Source organism: Pseudophryne corroboree, chromosome 4, assembly GCF_028390025.1.
Source record: "Pseudophryne corroboree isolate aPseCor3 chromosome 4, aPseCor3.hap2, whole genome shotgun sequence".
NCBI classification, from domain to species: domain Eukaryota; kingdom Metazoa; phylum Chordata; class Amphibia; order Anura; family Myobatrachidae; genus Pseudophryne; species Pseudophryne corroboree.
This window is the reverse complement of record NC_086447.1, coordinates 582,348,973-582,369,281: the sequence shown is the minus strand read 5'-3', so window position 1 is coordinate 582,369,281 and position 20,309 is coordinate 582,348,973. Positions and strand designations below refer to the sequence as shown.

General features: G+C 48.9%; 1 protein-coding gene across 1 annotated transcript in view; it reads left to right on the top strand.

Annotated features, from left to right (window-relative positions):
- Positions 1-20,309, top strand: part of PPIL4 (peptidylprolyl isomerase like 4) — a 209,578-nt gene that overhangs the window by 78,673 nt on the left and 110,596 nt on the right. The window contains exons 4-5 of the mRNA XM_063917508.1: positions 11,372-11,489; positions 12,383-12,525. Of these exons, the coding sequence (XP_063773578.1) occupies positions 11,372-11,489; positions 12,383-12,525 (261 nt within the window). The remainder of the gene's footprint in view (positions 1-11,371; positions 11,490-12,382; positions 12,526-20,309) is intronic.

The window sequence follows — 20,309 nt, the reverse complement described above, 5'->3', positions numbered from 1 at the left end:
GGGCCTACCCGCACTCCTGCTATATCTACACTAGCTCGGACCCGGGCTGCCAATGGTTCCATAACTAGAGCAAACAACAACGGGGAGAGCGGGAATCCCTGTCTAGTGCCGTTAGTGATATTAAACACGGTTGAGGTGAGGCGATTAACTGAAACCGTGGCCGTAGGGGACCTATAGAGCGCCGTAATACTTTCAAGGAACTTGCCAGAAAACCCCATCCTCCGTAGTACCGAAAAAGCGAAGGGCCAGGAGATTCTGTCAAAAGCTTTTTCGGCATCCAATGCTAGTAGCAACGAGGGTAGCTTTTGTTTATGAATAGAGTGTATCAAATCTATGGCTCTCCTGGTATTGTCGGAGGCCTGGCGACCAGAAATGAAGCCCACCTGGTCCGGATGTATCAGATGTGTAAGTAGGGGAGCTAAGCGGTTGGCCAAGATTTTCGCATATACCTTTAGATCTACGTTCAGCAAAGAAATCGGGCGATAGTTGGAACAGCGCGTTGGATCCTTTTCTGGTTTCTGTATCACGATAATGTCCGCTTGTACGGTAGCTGGTGCAAAAGATGCTCCCCCTAAGACACAATTAAAGAGCGAGGTAAGGTGTGGGGCCAGTTCTGTATGGAATGTTTTGTAATATTGGGCGGTAAAGCCATCCGGACCAGGGGCAGCTGACGACCGCATGGATTTGATGACGGCAACCGTCTCTTCTAGCGATTATATCTGCATTCAAGAGAGCGATCTGTTGCTCCGTCAATCTCGGCAAGGGGGCATCTAGCAAATATGAACATGCTCCCTGGGGACCATCCGGGGGAAGGGGGGGGGGGGGGGCGGGGAGGTTATATAAGGTACTATAATAGTCCCGAAATTCCTCCACCATCAATTTAGGATCATAAGTAAGTGTCTGATACTGAAGAGTGCAGTTTTTCTATCAGTCCCACCGCCCGTTTACTTCTCAACTTATTAGCTAAAAGGCTATCGATTTTATCCGCTTTGTCGTAGAATTTTTGACGGAGCTTCTGTAGTATGGCTGCCGCCCTCCGTGACAGGAGGGTATTTAACTGGCCTTTGAGATTATTTATCTGGGAAAGTAGGGAGTCACACGGGGCAAGTTTGTGTTGAGTTAAAAGCACAGAGAGTTTAGATTTCAGTGAGGAAATTTCCTGTGCCGCTTTCTTACGTATGGCCGAAGCCTTAAACACAAACTGGCCGCGGATAGTGGCTTTATGTGCTTCCCAGAACAGACTAGGAGAGACCTCTGGGGAGGCGTTTTCCTCAAAGAAAAGTTTTAGATTCGTTTTAGTGTCTAAGAGGGTAGAGGGGTGCGAAAGAAGAGCGTCAAGACGCCACTTGCAGGATTTGTTAGGGGATCTATACAAGTCTACCTGGATATATACCCCTGCATGATCTGTCCATGAACAGGGAGTAATGCCTGAGTCAGATATGAGCGCTGAGAGTGAATTAGATACATGTATCATATCTATTCTAGAGTAAAGCTGGTGAGGTGCGGAGAAGTGGGTGTAATCTCTGGCGTTGGAGTGTTTAAGACGCCACGTATCCCGTATATCAAGCTGTGTGAGGGAGGACGTCAATGTGAGGGCAGCGTCAGAGGGGAGTGCTTCTTTCTTAGTTTTAGGCGGAGTGGATTTATCTAGGGAAGGGTCAATCACGGTATTAAAGTCCCCGCCCAAGATGATATAGCCCTGCGCCACTCTAGTAAGCTTCAAAAAGAGTGTGCGGAAAAACCTTGACTGTTCTTGATTAGGGGCGTATACAGACACTAGCGTAAGTATAACGGTGCGGAGCGTCCCAATAACTATCAGGAATCGGCCACCTGGGTCAGCTATAGTGGCAGTGTGAACGAATGGGACATTGCGGTGGATCAATATAGCCACCCCCCTTTTCTTACAGTCAGCAGAGGCAAAAAAGGTCTGGGTAAATTGCTTACCGGATAGTTGAGTGTGCACCGGTGAAGTGGGTGTCTTGGAGGAAGACTATATCGGCATTCTCCCTCCTACAGGCGGACAACATCACTGTACGCTTCCTGGGAGAATTAAGCCCGTTAACATTTATAGAAAACCATTTAAGCGCCATGCGATATCAAGGAGCAATATAGGAGCATTGGAAACCCGTCCCGGGGAGGAGGGAAAAGAAAAGAAGAAGACCAGCAAGAGAAAAGAATCAGAGGCATAGAAATAGAAAGGGAAAAGAGAGTAGTAGAGAACCCATACGGGAGAAAACCCTGAGTTATAGGGTCCTTATCAGGGACCGCTACACAAATACCAAACATCATATTCTAGAATAGCAAATAAAGGGAGCACGGGGGTAGTGGGAACAGTGAGCTAATACAGGAAAAGCAGGTCCCTCCGGACCGCAATGGTTGAGTCGGCTAAAGCCGAATAATACCGTAATGAAACCCAACATATGAAAAACAATAAACCAAAAACGTACTGTGTGGGGGGAAGAAAAAAAAAGGGGGGGGGAGAGAAAAGGGGGGACAAGGCAAAACAATCGGAGCCTAGCTTGAACGCACCAGACTATGTTTAACAGACAATAAGATAATAAACAGAAACTTGGTGAGCAACCTCAGAGCTCACGACAAGCGCATTTAAAGGTGAAAAACCATAACAGAAGTCCCCTCTCGTCAGGAGGCGCATTCCTAAAGTAGTGAGAACTGTTCAAGTGAATCCAGAAGAAGGTTCGTCAAAATCAAGGAGGGTCCTTGGTGTCATTGCGACGTCGAGATACCCGTGTCCATTCAGGCGAAGGGGCTTGAGAGCGTCTAGGCCCAGAGGTAGAGGCAGTCCCACCATCGGAAGGCGGTGCAGGAAGAAGGCCAAGTTTGGCCAATAACTCTTGACCCTGATTTAAGGTTTTGACGGAGTGGGTAGAGTTGTTCACTGTAACTTGTAGCATGGAGGGGAATCCCCATCTATACCGTATTTGTTGTTGGCGTAATATACGAGTGACGGGCTGGAGGTCCCGTCGCTTTTGGATAGTTGAGGGGGCCAAGTCCTGAAAGACTTGCAGAGGCATGTCACGAAAGTTGATCACTGGAGAGTTTCGCAGCGTCATCAGGATGCGTTCCTTTGAGCGAAAATAATGTAGACGAACTATGACATCCCTGGGCTGCTGAGTCGGGGCAGGCTTCGCTCGGAGCGCTGTATGGGCTCTATCACACAGACAATCAGCAACGGAAAGGTCAGGCAGTATGTGCTGGAAAAAATCCTTCAGGAAGGACGGCAGCGCTGAGCTAAGGATTGATTCCACCACATTGCGGATGCGCAGATTATTGCGACGGGAGCGATTTTCTTGGTCCTCCTTACGTTCTTTAAGGTCCTCCAGCTCATCATGGAGCCTAGAGAGCTCAGAATCGAGACATTGTTGAGAGCGGCACAGGTCGTCTGTCTTTGATTCAAGAGCGTCAGTACGATTACCGAGGGCCGTGAGGTCAGACTTGAACTCGGCAATGGCTGTGGAAAGTTCTTGCTTAAAAGCGGACTGTACCCCCTCTAGTAAACTGGTCATAACTGCTTGTATCTGTGGATCGATACCCGTCTCCGATGAACAGGGGGAAGGAGGAGAGTCCGTGAGCAATGCAGGGGTTGGGAGGCCCTTAGATTTTTGCCCCAAAAAAATTGTGGGGGCCTGCGTGTTTTTCTTATTTCTTTGCGTCATTATGGGGGGATGAAGAGAGTAGGTGGGATATCACGCCAAAGGGAGAAGAAGAGAAAAAAAAAATAAAAAATAAAGAAAAAACACAGACGTTCTTGGTCTGCTGCACGTTATGCAGTAAAGGGAGAGATATGTAGAAACACCATCACGATCCAGGGAGGACAGGCTGTATTATTAGGTCAGCTTCACAGACATTACAGAGAGAGAGGTGAAGGCCAGTGACCCCACCGTGGACTTTCCAGGACAGCGTGCAGCACCAAGATTCGTCTCCCAGCCGGGGCAATGACAAACAGCGAGCGGCGCCGGGCGCCCATAGAAATATTACTGCTCCAGGGGCTAATATCGCGCTCAGTGTGGCCCGTGGGCGTGTGGCGAGCAACGCTGGGAGTTATGCTGCGGCCCTGGGCAGGCTGTAGTGTGAGCTTGTGGATGTGGGTCCCGAGCGCCTCCTCTAATATGGCTGCCGTCTCTGATCTGCAGCCGGTTGTGAACGGCAAGTAGGTCGGCCCAGGGGTCTGCTATAGTGAAGCGGAGCTCTCCGTCAGCCGCTCCGGGAGACGAGCTCCGCTGGATATCACTGTGCGAGTCGCCCGGCCGCTCCCTTTGATCGCGCGGTCCTCCTCACCTCCTCCAATATGGCCGCCGTCCTCAGACTCTCCCGGACCCCCCACGGCTCCGTCCAGCGCCCGGCTTCCAATCTCAGGGGCCCGTGTGCGCAGTCTTCAGCACTCGGTAAGATTCCCCGGGGGGGGGGGGGGGGGGGGGAGCTCCGGTAACCAGGGCCGCCGAGCGTCGGGCGGCCTCCGCAGGTCTGTCTCTTCCGGCCGGAAAGGGTCTGAAGTCGAGGCCCCGGCTTCTATAGGAGAGGAAGGCCGCAACCCGCAGGAGCACGTAAAAACCCGCTCCCCGGCTCCGCAGCTTCCCCACTCCGATCGTCCCGGCCCAGGGACAGGCTGACAAGGCACTGGCAACCCCGTAGCCGCTGCTAAATTCAGAATAGCAGTGTAAATGAGCGATGTTTGGCAGGAGCTCACCAAAAACACCTCTGCTCCCTCAGACTGCAAGCCACGTCCCCCCTCGATGATCCCCTTTTCAAACTGCGTTAGCTCCTGCCGGCAAGCCATTTCCTTAGCAAAAAAAGGTGGAAGCCACAATCTTGGGGGGGGGGGGGGGCGACACGATAAAAGAATGTCAATAAACTGACAGTTTTTAAGGGCATTCTCGATTCATGTGCAGAGTATTTGGCCAATCCTTCACTTACACTCCTGCTTTTTACTATTTTAGAAAGGTGGATTATTGGCAAAACAAGAACTGGTAAATATCTATTCCTCTGTTATCCAACTGGGGGACGCTGCGTCATGACCTCTTGGTTAGAGTGTGGGCTATGGAGGTTAGGCACAAAAAAAAACACTAAAGCTGACACCTCCCCCCTCTAACTCCTCCCACCTCCAGCAGAGCCTCAGTCTAGTTTTTTTGTGCCTTGGAGGAAGACACTTTTTTTTTTTTTTTTTCCCCCCTCTCTCCTAGGTTTGTTTTATATTCCTTTTCTTAAAGTTTCAGTGAGGTGCTTAGTCCCTGTTATTGGCAACAAGCATCAATAGAGTGAGGTTAGTTTAGTTTAGGAGCTGCTGTTAGCACTCCTCTCACTCTTCAGTTTGCCCGGCTGTCTGGATCCCGGCGCACAGTATACCGGCAACGGAATCCCGACAGCCAGCATATCAACAGCTTTTCTCCCTCTTGGGGGTCCACGACCCCCCTGGAGGGAGAATAGATAGCGTGGCACGCGTAGCGAGCCCGCAAGGGGCTCATTTGCGCTTGCCCAGCTGTCGGTATGCCGGCGCCGGTATGCTGGCCGCCAGAATACCCTACTACACCCCTCTCACTCTATCCTGCCTCTGGGGGAGTCACTAAACTATGGCAGTCCCTGGGTCTCCCTTGGCAGCGCTGGGCTGTGACCCCTTTGTCTTACTGTTTGTGTCCTGTGTGTGTTCAGCGCAGCTCTGCTGTTTGTCCCTATGGCTGCATGTGCTGTATGGAGGGGTGTGCGGCACCAGCCTACCCTGCGGGCGCTGGTGTGGAGTCCTCTTGGGGCTACAAGGGGGTCCGGCTCCGCCCCCACAATGGAGCGCAGCCATTTTTCCCTCCTCTGTACACTGTAGCTCCGCCCCTGTCTGCTCCCGCAGGTGGGTGTTTTTCGCGCTGTATCTGAGTCCCAGGGCTGCATTCCATTAGCCCTGCCCCAGCTAGCCTTTCAGGACAACGCTGGCGCCGTTCTCTCCTTCTCTCCTGCACTGCGACAGCAAGCTGGGGGACAAACACCTGTCACCCTCTGCACAAACAGCAAGTATTGTGGGACTTATACTTTAATCAGTACTTAGCCCACTGTGTTTTTTTTTTAACTACATATATCACATTAGTGGGACTTTTACATTACCATGTATTTCGCCCACAGACACTGCTGTCTGCAGATTATTTTCAGTGGGAATGCATACACTGTTTAGAATACCACTTTATCCTTATTGGCAATGTCTGGAAAGCCAGACCATGGGTCTAAGTCCAAAGCAGGCTCTGCAGTTTATTTTTCTTGGGCACAGTGGGCCTAATTCAGAGTTGATCTCAGCAGCACATTTGTTAGCAGTTGGGCAAAACCATGTGCACTGCAGGGGGAGCAGATATAACATGTGCAGAGAGAGTTAGATTTGGGTCAGTTGTGTTCATACTGAAATCTAAATTGCAGTTTAAAAATAAAGCAGACCGTATTCACCCTGCACAGAAACAATATAACCCACCCAAATCTAACTCTCTCTGCAAATGTTATATCTGCCACACCTGCAGTGCACATGGTTTTGCCCAGCTGCTAACAAATTTGCTGCTGCGATCAACTCTGAATTACCCCCAATGTGCAAAGAAGTTACCAAAGGGGTGTACAGACCCAGGTACTCTCTGCTCATCCTGCGCTGTGATACCCGCGGTGTCGACTCCTGGTGTGTCGACGGTACAGTCAGATATGCTTTAATGGGCTAGATGTATGGCGGATGCTATAGCTGAGTTATGCCTGGCTAGGGGACACTGATTGTGCAGCCACTTCTGATGTTAGACCCTCCTCTGCTGCAGCTGACGAGCCCCTCTGGGCACGTAATATGGGGAAATGCTTATCTGATATGGCCACTTCTTTAAGTAAGATAGTGTCTTCATCAGACTCCACTACTATTAGACGTAGGCCAGCCTCCTTTCCGGTATCCTTTCGGGGTGATGATCGCATTTCTGATACCTCCTCGCATGAGGAGGGGGAGTTAGATCCAGATTGAGAAGACGCTTCCGGGTGGGAAGATGATTCTTCTTCAGACCCCGGGATCAAACTTTTAATTGATGATCGTCAGACGTTACAGCTTGAGGAAACCTCTGCACCAGAGTCGTCTTCCACTTCTTACTATAAAAGAAGGAAGGCTCAGGTGGCAGTTTTTCCTCCATTTTTCTCATTTTGATGAAGAATTAAAGGAAGCCTGCTTGAGGCCCAATTTAAAGGCCCAGGTTCCCCGAAAGCTTAAGATGTTGTTGTATCCTTTCATGGATGAGGACACCAAATTATGGGAGTCCCCACCGAAGGTGGACGCCCCCATCACAAGGTTAGCAAAAGCAACCGTTATTCCCACTGTACAAACAGCCACCTTAAAGGATCCAGCGGATAGGAAGAGTGAAGCGGTTTTAAAATTCATATACACCCTGATGGGGGAGTATCCCTGCGTACCATTCTGGTCAGTGCATGAGTGATTAAGGCTGTCGAAGAATGTATTACACACATTGTATCAGGTATCCAATCTGAGGATACTACTGAAGTCCACCCACTGACCACCCAGGTCACGGAGGCCTTGTCTTATGTTACCAGTGCTTTATTGAATTCTGTTTCCCAACAGGCTCGCATTTCTGCCCTGGCTATAACTGCTGGTCGCTCGCTATGGGTGCATTCTTGGAGCGCCAATTCGGAATCCAAACGCACTTTGGAGGCATTTCCCTTCACGGGAGAATTTTTATTTGGTCCAGAGCTAAAGAAGATTATCAATAAGGCTACTGATGGGAAGAGTCCTTATCTTCCGGTGCTGAAGCCTTCCACATTTCAGTCCTTTCGACTTCAGGGCAGGGGCGCCTTTACGTCCTTTCGAGGACATTCCCGATTCGCCCGCAGAGGTGCCTTTTGGGGCCGCGGCTCCCAAAGTAGTCGTCGACCGGGACCTAAGCCAAATGATACAACCTCGGCATGACTATCCCCGTCATGCGCACTTACTTTTGTTCCAAGACGTTTGGCTGAACTCCAAGCTAGATCGATGGGTATGTCTCCAGGAGTTATATTCTGGACCTTCAGACACGTGTGCCCCACAGGTTCTTTGTAACCCCTCTTCCTCAAGACCCGGTCCGCAGACAGGCCTTACTTCAATCTTTCTCTTCTCTTTCTGAGGCAGGGGTCATAGTGCCAGTTCCGCCTCAACAGCGGGGACTCAAGTTTTACTCTTCCCTGTTTCTAGTGGACAAGCCGGACAGCTTGTTTCGACCAATCCTCAACTTGAAGTTGCTGAACCCATACCTTCGCTTGGACAAGTTCAAGATGGAATCTATCCGTTCAGTCATCCTGGCCATGGAATCAAAAAATTTTTGGCGTCCATCGACATAAAGGACGCATACCTCCGTGTACTAATTTGGAAAGGACAACACCACCTTCTACGCTCCACGGTGGGCTCTTTCCACTACCAGTTCCAGGCTCTGCTTTTCGGCCTCTCCACAGCTCCCAGAGTCTTCACAAAAATGATTGCTCACACAGTCACATTGTTACTAAGACAGGGTGTCAGTATCACCCTTTACCTGGACGCTTTATTACTCATGGACCTGTCCGAGGCTCTACTCAAGTCACACATCGAGCTGACGTTGCAGATGCTCCAATCCCTCTGTTGTATAATCAACTTTCCCAAGTCACGACTTCTACCATCGCAACGTATGGTGTTCCTGGGCCTTCTCTTCGACACCAGTGTTCAGGTCTTTCTTCCTCACGAAAAGGTACAGGATCTCCAGTCCCGGATACACACTCTTCTCCACCTACCGAGGGTGTCGGTACTCCGCTGCATGCAATTGTTTTGGGCTGCCTTCGAGGCGGTTCCATTTTCACGCTTCCATGCCAGGACGTTGCAAACTCAGATTCTGTGTCAGTGGTCCCCCATGAACTTCAGGTTGGACACGCAGCTTTTCTGCTTGTCGCCTCAGACACGTCACTCTCTCCAGTGGTGGCTTCATGCACCGAATCTGACAAATGAGTCTCCGTTCTCCATTTGGAATTGGGAGACAGTTACTACAGATGCCAGCATCACGGGTTGGGGCACAGTGTTTCGTCACCACCATCTTCAGGGTCGGTGGTCCAGGACGGAGGCGACACTACAAATAAACATACTCAAACTTCAGGCACTTCGCAACAGCTTGACCTAACTTCAGGACCTTCTTCAGGGACATCCTGTTCGCGTTCAGTCAGACAACGCGACAGCCGTCGCCTACATAAACAAGCAAGGTGGGACTCACAGTTGGAGAGCCATGCGAGAAGTAACCCATGTTCTCCGGTGGGCGGAGCTGTGTGTTCTGGCGATATAAGTGGTTTTCATCCCCAGAGTAGAAAATTGGGAGGCCGGCTTCTTCAGTTGGCACACTTCATCCCGGGGAATGGGAGCTTAATCAGGAAGTCTTTCTGTCTCTGATCTCCATATGGGGTCGGCCTGACATTGACTTGATGGCGTCTCGACTCAACAACAAGCTTCCCCAGTATGAAGCTAGCACCAGAGATCCTCGGGCTGATTTCGTGGACTTCATGATGGCTCCTTGGCACTTCCGGTCTTCCTCATTGCTCCAGATTGGTCCTGTCGCCATTGGTATGCTCAGATTCAAGACATGGCGGCCAAACCCCCATACCGCCTTCCCCTTAAACCAGATCTTCTTCTTCAGGGACCATGTTGTCACCATGATTTACCTCATCTGGTTTTGATGGTGTGGTTCTTGAAACCAGCATCTTAAGGTCTAAGGGTTTGTCCTCCTCTGTTATAAATAATATGCTTTATGCTCTGAAGACTGTCAGGATTTATTACTGGATTTGGCATTTATACATTGCGTGGTGTGAGCGGAAGAGTCTCTCAGCGGCGGTATTTCGCCTTCCGCGCCTTTTGGGATTCCTCCCGGACGGTTTGTCTAGAGGCCTCCGACTCTCCTCTCTTAAAGGACAAGTCCCTGCCTTGTCTGTTCTTTTTCAGCAAAGGTTGGCTAACCTTCCAGATGTTCGCTGTTTTCTTCAGGGTGTTTTGCTGATACAGCTGCCATACGTGCCTCCTGTCCCTCCTTGGGATTTGAATTTGGTCCTCATGGCTATTTAGAAACTGCCGTTCGAGCGTCTGGATTCGTGGACTTGCGGTTTTTGACCCTGAAAGTGGTCTTTCTCTTGCCCATTGCCTCTGCTCAGAAGGTTTCCGAGCTAGCCGCCTTGTCTTGCAAGGCGCCTCTTCTCTTTTTTTCATACTGACTGTGTGGTTTTGCGGACGAGGCCCTCTTTTTTTTTTTTGCCTAAAGTGGTGTGTCTGTTCCATCTCAACCAAGACATTGTTCTTCTGGCCTTCGCAGGAGGCTGCTTCTCTTGCGATGTTGTATGGTCTTTGAAGATCTGTTTGTCCCGTACGGCGTCGATACAATGCATGGAGAGTCTTTTGGTCGTTGTCGATGCTCCTAAGCAGGGTTGGCTGGCCTCCAAGAACACTGTGGCTCGTTGGATAACGTCGGCTATCCGTCAGACCAACGTGACTTCGTATCTCCCTGTTCCGGCTCCATTTAAAAGCTCATTCAACATGTGCTGTTGGGATATCTTGGGCTTTCGCCATGATGTCTCTGTAGAACCACTGTCCTGGTCGTCTGTGCGCACCTTTACAAAATTTTATCGGTTCCATACCCTTGGTTTAAAGGAATCTCTGTATGCCCGTACTTAAGTACAGCTCTGCCAGATGCCACCCCCTCTCGGTTAGCTTGCTTTGGGAATTCCCAGAGGTCATGATGCAGTGTCCTCCAGATGATAGGGGAAATGGGATTTTTTTACACTCTGTAAAATCTTTTCCTCGGAATCCATCCGGGGGACCTTGCGATCCCTCCCTTCTTGTCTGGTTTTCTTGCATTGTTTCTTGTCTGCTTACTCCATGCGGCTTGGCTAAAGGTAGACTGAGGCTCTGCTGGAGGTGGGAGGGGATAGAGGCGGGAGGTGTCAGCTTTAGTGTTTTTTGTGCCTAACCTCCATAGCCCACACAGAGGTCATGACGCAGTGTCCCCCAGATGGATTCCGAGGAAGAGATTTTACAGTGAGTGAAAAATCCCATTTTCTGGTGCTTTTGGCTCTTGTTCTTGAAATTTTAATAAAAAAAACAAACAGGTTTTTTTTTTTTTTTTTTGCAAATTTGGGTTAAAATATTTTTGACATGTTAGGATGAGTAAAACAAGTAAATGCATTTTCTGAAAATACCACGTCATCTGAAATATAAAAACAAGGTATAATTGTGTAGGTACCATATAAAAATAAATAAATCAGTGATATTGATGTTGGAATGTGACAAGTGCAAATGGAGAAAAATTACCTCTGCGCAAGGGGGAGAAAAACCTCAGAAGCAAAGGGGTTAACTATCTTCTTTTTCTTTTAGTAAACTGTATGGTGAACAGGCTCATTATTTTGAATCTGAAAAAATACCAAGAATAAAGCACAAGAAAATGGGAACAGTGTCAATGGTGAATAATGGTAGCGATCAGCATGGATCACAGGTGAGGGCTGAAGGGAAGTCCTGTGTCTTCATTCTTTGCTATATAGACCATGTTCATTTGTAAGTTTCACTTTTATGAAGAAAACAGTAGTAATTATTATGAAGCTATAGTAGGTAAATGGCAACTAAGCAAAAAAACTAGACTTATGGGGCATACACACGGTGCAATTTAACTACCGATATGAACTATATGTCGCACCGTGTATACACCTGTCGTAGGGTCGGTGTAGCAAGTAAAAATAGACACTGCAGGCAGGTCAGTTTTGACAATAAAGTGTACAATCTAGTACATCGTATAGTTAAAACTGACCATAGCAAAAATCGCACAGAGCCAAAATCGCAATGTGTGTATAGTCAGTATCGGTGGTTTTTTGCTCTGGGGTGATCAAGGGAAATCACATAGTGCAAATCTGCCTATAGGCAGAATCACACGTTTGTATGCCCCTTTACACTATTCTCGTTACTTAGAAAAGGGGCTAAAATAGTCTTCCCCAAATCTTGAAGAGAAGCAAGAACATTGATCTCTATAATCTCGAATCCATTTGATGTTTACCTGTAAGTCCAGAAAGGCTGGACAGAAAAAGACAAGGAGACTGAAGTCAGACAGGTTACAGATAACGGCTCACAGACATTTGTCAAATTGGTATTGGTTAGACTCCTTCCCCTTTTATGTTGCTACCCATTTCTTGAATGTAATATCTCTACTTTAACATTATTAGGCGCTTTCAAATATTGTGATGTAGTGTCAGCTTTTCTGAGGGGAAAATACGGTACTTGAATTAAGAATAATTTCTCAACATACTGTATATAATGAAAACGTATCATTGGTTGTGATGGTGCAGTGCTAATTGTGCCCCTAAATGCAGAGTTACATAATGAGATCTTTGTTTTCAGTTTCTTATTACTACAGGCGAGAATCTGGATTATCTGAATGGTGTGCACACAGTGTTTGGGGAAGTAACAGAAGGAATGGATGTAGTGAAGAAAATCAATGAGACATTTGTGGATAAAGATTTTGTTCCTTATCAAGATATCCGGTATGCTGACAATGTACTGTACACTGTGCATAATATAATAACAAAACCAGAAAGACAATGATTTACATTTTTCTCTAACGTCCTAGTGGATGCTGGGGACTCTGTAAGGACCATGGGGAATAGACGGGCTCCGCAGGAGACTGGGCACTCTAAGAAAGATTTAGTACTACTGGTGTGCACTGGCTCCTCCCTCTATGCCCCTCCTCCAGACCTCAGTTAGAATCTGTGCCCGGCCAGAGCTGGGTGCTTTTAGTGAGCTCTCCTGAGCTTGCTAATAAGAAAGTATTTTAGTTAGGTTTTTTTATTTTCAGAGAGCTTCTGCTGGCAACAGACTCTCTGCTACGTGGGACTGAGGGGAGAGAAGCAAACCTACTAACTGCGGCTAGGTTGCGCTTCTTAGGCTACTGGACACCATTAGCTCCAGAGGGATCGAACACAGGACCTGACCTTGTCGTCCGTTCCCGGAGCCGCGCCGCCGTCCCCCTCGCAGAGCCAGAAGTCAGAAGCCGGCGGGTTGAAGAAAGAAGACGTCGAAATCGGCGGCAGAAGACTCCTGTCTTCATATGAGGTAGCGCACAACACTACAGCTGTGCGCCATTGTGCCCACACACTCCGGTCACTGTAGGGCGCAGGGGGGGGCGCCCTGGGCAGCAATTAGATACCTCCTGGCGAAAGCAGCATATATACAGTTGGACACTGTTATATGCATGAGCCCCCGCCATTAATTTTACACAAAATCGCGGGACAGAAGCCCGCCGCTGAGGGTGCGGGGCCTTCTTCCTCAGCACTCACCAGCGCCATTTTCTCTCCACAGCTCAGCTGAGAGGAAGCTCCCCAGGCTCTCCCCTGCAGACTCACGGTAGAAAGGGTAAAAAGAGAGGGGGGGCACATAAATTTAGCGCATTTAATATATATACAGCAGCTACTGGGTAAACACTAAGTTACTGTGTGATTCCTGGATCATATAGCGCTGGGGAGTGTGCTGGCATACTCTCTCTCTGTCTCTCCAAAAGGCCTTGTGGGGGTCCTGTCCTCATATAGAGCATCCCCTGTGTGTGTGGTGTCGGTACGCGTGTGTCAACATGTTTGACGAAGAGGACTATGTGGAGGCAGAGCAAGTACAGAGGAATGACGTGTCTCTGCCGACGGCGCCGACACCTGATTGGATGGATATGTGGAAGGTGTTAAATGATAATGTAAACTCCTTACATAAAAGTTTGGATAAAGCTGATGCCTTGGGACAGTCGGGGTCTCAGCCCATGCCTGATCCTACAGTGCAGAGGCCGTCAGGGTATCAGAAGCGCCCACTATCCTAAATGGTTGACACAGATATCGACACTGAGTCTGACTCCAGTGTCGATGACGATGATGCAAAATTGCAGCCTAAAATGGCTAAAGCCATCCGCTACATGATTATAGCAATGAAGGATGTATAGCACATATCAGAGGTAAACCATGTCCCTGACAAAAGGGTGTATATGTATGGGGAGAAAAAGCAAGAGGTGACTTTTCCCCCTTCACATGAATTAAATGAATTATGTGAAAAAGCGTGGGATTCCCCCGATTAGAAAGTGCTGATTTCCAAAAGCTTACTTATGGCGTACCCTTTCCCGCCAACGGACAGGATGCGCTGGGAATCCTCCCCTAGGGTAGATAAAGCTCTGACACGCTTATCTAAAAAGGTGGCCCTGCCGTCACAGGATACGGCCGCCCTAAAGGATCCTGCAGATAGGAAGCAGGAAAGTATCCTGAAGTCTGTTTATGCACACTCAGGTACTATACTGAGGCTGGCAATTGCATCGGCCTGGATGTGTAGTGCTGTAGCAGCATGGACAGATTCTCTGTCTGAGGAAATGAATACCTTAGACAAGGATACCATTTTACTGACCCTGGGGCATATAAAAGACGCTGTCCTATATATGAGGGATGCCCAGAGGGACATTTGCCTACTGGGCTCTAGAATAAATGCAATGTCAATTTCTGCCAGAAGGGTCCTGTGGACTCTGCAATGGACAGGTGATGCCGACTCCAAAAAGCACATGGAGGTGTTACCTTACAAGGGTGAGGAATTGTTTGGGGACGGTCTCTCGGACCTAGTTTCCACAGCTACGGCTGGGAAGTCAAACTTTTTGCCATATATTCCCTCACAGCCTAAGAAAGCACCGTATTACCAAATGCAGTCCTTTCGATCACAGAGAAGCAAGAAGGTGAGAGGTGCGTCCTTTCTTGCCAGAGGCAGGGGTAGAGGAAAGAAGCTTCACCATACAGCTAGTTCCCAGGAACAGAAGTCCTCCCCGGCTTCCACTAAATCCACCGCATGACGCTGGGGCTCCACAGGTGGAGCCAGGAGCGGTGGGGGTGCGTCTCCGAAATTTCAGCCACCAGTGGGTTCGCTCACAGGTGGATCCCTGGGCTATACAGATTGTGTCTCAGGGATACAAGCTGGAATTCGAAGTGATGCCCCCTCACCGTTACCTCAAATCGGCCCTGCCTGCTTCCCCCATAGAAAGGGAAGTAGTGTTAGCGGCAATTCACAAGTTATATCTCCAGCAGGTGGTGGTCAAGGCTCCCCTCCTTCAACAAGGAAGAGGATACTATTCCACAATGTTTGTGGTACCGAAACCGGACGGTTCGGTCAGACCCATATTGAATTTAAAATCCCTGAACATTATCTGAAAAGATTCAAGTTCAAAATGGAATCGCTCAGAGCGGTCATTGCAAGCCTGGAAGAGGGGGATTTTATGGTGTCTCTTGACATCAAGGATGCTTACTTGCATGTCCCCATTTATCCACCTCATCAGGAGTACCTCAGATTTGTGGTACAGGACTGTCATTACCAATTCCAGACATTGCCGTTTGGGCTCTCCACGGCACCGAGAATATTTACCAAGGTAATGGCAGAAATGATGGTGCTCCTTCGAAAGCAAGGAGTCACAATTATCCCATACTTGGACGATCTCCTCATAAAGGCGAGGTCCAGAGAGCAATTGCTAATCAGCGTAGCACACTCTCAGGAAGTGTTGCAACAGCACGGTTGGATTCTGAATATTCCAAAGTCGCAGCTGATTCCTACTACGCGTCTGCCTTTTCTGGGCGTGATTCTGGACACGGACCAGAAGAAGGTGTTTCTCCCGGCGGAGAAGGCTCAAGAGCTCGTGACTCTAGTCAGAGACCTCTTAAAACCGAAACAGGTGTCGGTGCATCGCTGCACGCGAGTCCTGGGAAAGATTGTGGCATCATACAAAGCCATTCCCTTCGGCAGGTTCCATGCGAGGATCTTTCAGTGGGATCTGTTGGACAAGTGGTCCGGATCGCATCTTTAGATGCATCGGCTGATCACCCTGTCCCCGAGGGCCAGGGTGTCTCTTCTGTGGTGGCTGCAGAGTGCTCACCTTCTCGAGGGCCGCAGGTTCGGCATACAGGACTTGGGTCCTGGTGACCACGGATGCAAGCCTCCGAGGATGGGGGGTAGTCTCTCAGGGAAGAAACTTCCAAGGCTTGTGGACAAGTCAGGAGGCTTGTCTGCACATAAATATCCTGGAACTAAGGGCCATATACAACGCCCTGAGTCAAGCGGAGCCTCTGCTTCGCAATCAACCGGTGCTGATTCAGTCAGACAAAATCACCGCAGTGGCTCATGTAAACCGCCAGGGCGGCACAAGAAGCAGAGTGGAGATGGCAGAAGCCACCAGGATTCTTCGTTGGGCGGAGAATCACGTGCAAGCACTGTCAGCAGTGTTCATTCCGGGAGTGGACAACTGGGAAGCAGACTTCCTCAGCAGGCACGACCTCCACCCGGGAGAGTGGGGACTTCATCACGAAGTCTTCACGCAGATTACAAATCGATGGGAACTGCCACAGGTGGACATGATGGCGTCCCGTCTCAACAAAAAGCTACAAAAGTATTGCGCCAGGTCAAGAGACCCTCAGGCGATAGTGGTGGACGCCCTGGTAACACCGTGGGTGTTCCAGTCGGTCTATGTGTTTCCTCCTCTTCCTCTCATACCCAAGGTGCTGAGAATCGTAAGAAAAAGAGGAGTGAGAACAATACTCATTGTTCCAGATTGTCCAAGAAGGACTTGGTACCCGGAACTGCAAGAAATGCTCACAGAGGACCCATGGCCTCTGCCTCTCAGACAGGACCTGTTGCAACAGGGGCCCTGTCTGTTCCAAGACTTACCGCGGCTGCGTTTGACGGAATGGCGGTTGAACGCAGGATCCTAGCGGAAAAAGGCATTCCGGATGATGATATTCCTACGCTGATAAAGGCTAGGAAGGACGTGACAGCAAAACACTATCACCGTATATGGCGAAAATATGTTGCCTGATGTGAGGCCAGGAAGGCCCCTACAGAGGAATTCCAGTTGGGCCGGTTCCTGCACTTCCTACAGTCTGGAGTGACTATGGGCCTGAAGTTGGGGTCAATAAAGGTCCAGATTTCGGCCCTATCCATTTTCTTTCAAAAGGAACTTGCTTCTCTTCCTGAAGTGCAGACGTTTGTTAAGGGAGTGCTGCATATTCAGCCCCCTTTTGTGGCACCTTGGGATTTCAACGTGGTGTTGGGTTTCCTGAAATCCCACTGGTTTGGTTTGAGCCACTTAAGACCGTGGAGCTAAAGTATCTCACGTGGAAGGTGGTCATGTTATTGGCCTTAGCTTCGGCTAGGCGTGTGTCAGAATTGGCGGCTTTGTCATGTAAAAGCCCCTATCTGGGTTTCCATATGGACAGGGCAGAATTACGGACTCGTCCGCAATTTCTGCCGAAAGTGGTATCATCTTTTCATTTGAACCAACCTATTGTGGTGTCTGCGGCTGTAGTCAGGGCTTTGAAGATCTATGTAGCCAGGACGGCTGGAGTCAGGAAGACTGACTCGCTGTTTATCCTGTATGCATCCAACAAGCTGGGTGCTCCTGCTTCAAAGCAAACTATTGCTCGCTGGATCTGTAGCACGATTCAGCAGGCTCATTCTGTGGCTGGATTGCCGCATCCAAACTTGATAAAAGCCCATTCCACAAGGAAAGTGGGCTCTTCTTGGGCGGCTGCCCGAGGGGTCTTGGCATTACAGCTTTGCCAAGCAGCTACTTGGTCGGGTTCAAACACATTTGCTAAGTTCTACAAGTTTGATACCCTGGCTGAGGAGGACCTTGTGTTTGCCCATTCGGTGCTGCAGAGTCATCCACACTCTCCCGCCCGTTTGGGAGCTTTGGTATAATCCCCATGGTCCTTACGGAGTTCCCAGCATCCACTAGGACGTTAGAGAAAATAAGATTTTACTCACCGGTAAATCTATTTCTCGTAGTCCGTAGTGGATGCTGGGCGCCCGTCCCAAGTGCGGACTTTCTGCTATACTTGTATATGGTTATTGCTTAATAAAGGGTTACGTTATGTAGGCATCCATTGTTGATGCTCTATTGTTGTTCATACTGTTGACTGGGTAAGTTATCACAAGTTATACGGTGTGATTGGTGTGGCTGGTATGAGTCTTACCCTGGATTCCAAAATCCTTTCCTTGTAATGTCAGCTCTTCCGGGCACAGTTTCCTTAACTGAGGTCTGGAGGAGGGGCATAGAGGGAGGAGCTAGTGCACACCAGTAGTACTAAATCTTTCTTAGAGTGCCCAGTCTCCTGCGGAGCCCGTCTATTCCCCATGGTCCTTACGGAGTCCCCAGCATCCACTACGGACTACGAGAAATAGATTTACCGGTGAGTAAATTCTTATTTTTGTTCTAGATAGTAGCAAGATATCGAACCATGTAATTGTAATATTAAACACAGTGATTCTATACATCACCAGAGAATACCAGGATGACTCTAAATGAAAAGTTCCTAGAAGTGCTTTGGATGTGACTCTTAAGGGGAGCTGTAAGAAGCGGTGGTGAGTGTCAAATGCGCTATAACCAGCGCTATTTGACACTTACAATGTAAATCGAAAAGCAAATAGTGTAGAGAAAAATCTTTTCTCTACGTTATCTGCAAACATCTAACAATTTCTATTTTGTGGCGACACAAAATCATCAGATGTAATAAACAAAAAGATAAGTGCATTTTCTGCAGCGGGGTACACTGGTATTCCACAGGGAACAACTTCGGGTGTAGAGTTGGATCTTGAGCCGAGGCAACAACAGGCTTAAGCTTTGACTGTTCCCAGGATGCACTGCACCACCTCCTTTATAGCCCTGCCTCCAGGCATTAAAGCTCAGGTTGTAAGTTGGTGCCTGCAGTGCAGGTCACTAACAGGTGGGGCTGCACTAGGCAGCCCTGAAAAGAGCTTTTTAGAAGACTTCAAGGGCCGCAGTTCTTTCTATGTCTTTATGACCTGCTTTACTGCGGCTCCATCACATCCCTCAGTGGCGCTACATAATCCCGCGTCCGGGTTCCTGGGTACTTGCAGCGGAGAGACACCGGTTTTCAGGCACACCACCGCTGCCGCTCTGCAGGATCGCGTGGCTGCACTAAAGGGAAGGAGGTAAGAGGGTCCCCCAGGTGGGATCCGCCAGTAAATCGTGATCCGGTCGCGGTCCCAGGAGACGGACCGCACCGTTTGCGTGGACACTGTGGTGCACAGGGACCCCACTATATCCACCAGGGCAGGGAGCACAGGTCGGATTTACGAAAATATGTTTACAAAAGGCTCCACAGTACTCAGTGGTGAAGTCCAGCAGAGGGGTTAAGGCGCTGACCTGTAGCCCCTCCCCCAGCTCCGGGCGCCATCTACTGCTGGTGTTCCTGACCTGGAGCTGCAGTTCTCTCTCCCTCACTCCCTGCCAGAGTTTTTGGCGCCATTACATAGCTGGACTGATCTCTGGGACTACTGGGCACTGTCTCCTCTGTAAATCCATGCAGACAAAAAATGCCAGTTGCTCTATAATTCCTGGAGATAATTAGATCAGGTGCTAGAAAGGGGGAGGGGTCACAGACAAACAGCAGACAGAGAGGAGCGGTGCTTCCCCCCCGCCCCCCGGTATCTCCTCAGCACACTAAAAAATTACCTGTAACCATACCTGAACCTATATGGTAATAGAATTTCAGAGAATTAGTCACACGTGTTTGCAAAGACATGTTTAGCTGCTGAGCCGTGCAAAGGCTTCTCCGATGTCAGCAGTCCTAACACATGTAGAATACTTAAGTGTCTGTAAATGCACAGCGCTGATGATACAGGTGCGGATTTACAGAGGAACAGCAGAGGGGGGGGGGGGGGGGGGGGAAGAACCCCCCCCCCCCCCCCCCCTCCCCCCCCTCCCTGTCTGCTGTTCCTCTGTAAATCCGCCCCTGTATCATCAGCGCTGTGCATTTACAGACACTTAAGTATTCTACATGTCATTTTAGACAGTGTTATGAGCAAGTGTACTGCTATCTGAATATTTAGTACAAGTATTCTGTGATATACATCCAGTGTTTACTGTGCATTGTTATATCTGTATACATGCATATCTATATGTAATTTACTAGTCCAGTGCAGTGTTATTGTTTATCTGTAATAATTCCTGCATTGTACCTGTGACTGAGTGTTCCTGTAGCTGCTGTGTGGATTCCATTCTTGTGTATCACACGTATTGCTATCACTGTATTCTGTACCCTGGGAGCTAGGTGCGTCAGGGTCTCATATAATATATAGTGCTACACAGGGTATACTGTTTTGTATTTTTCACTGTGTTTTGCAGTCACCCCACACCGCTTAAATCCTTTCTTTGTTCTCTGTGTTTACTGTCACATAACAGGGGATTATTTGCTGGTATTGTGTTTGTCTTTCTATATTGTACTGTTACTCCCTAAGGCTACATCCC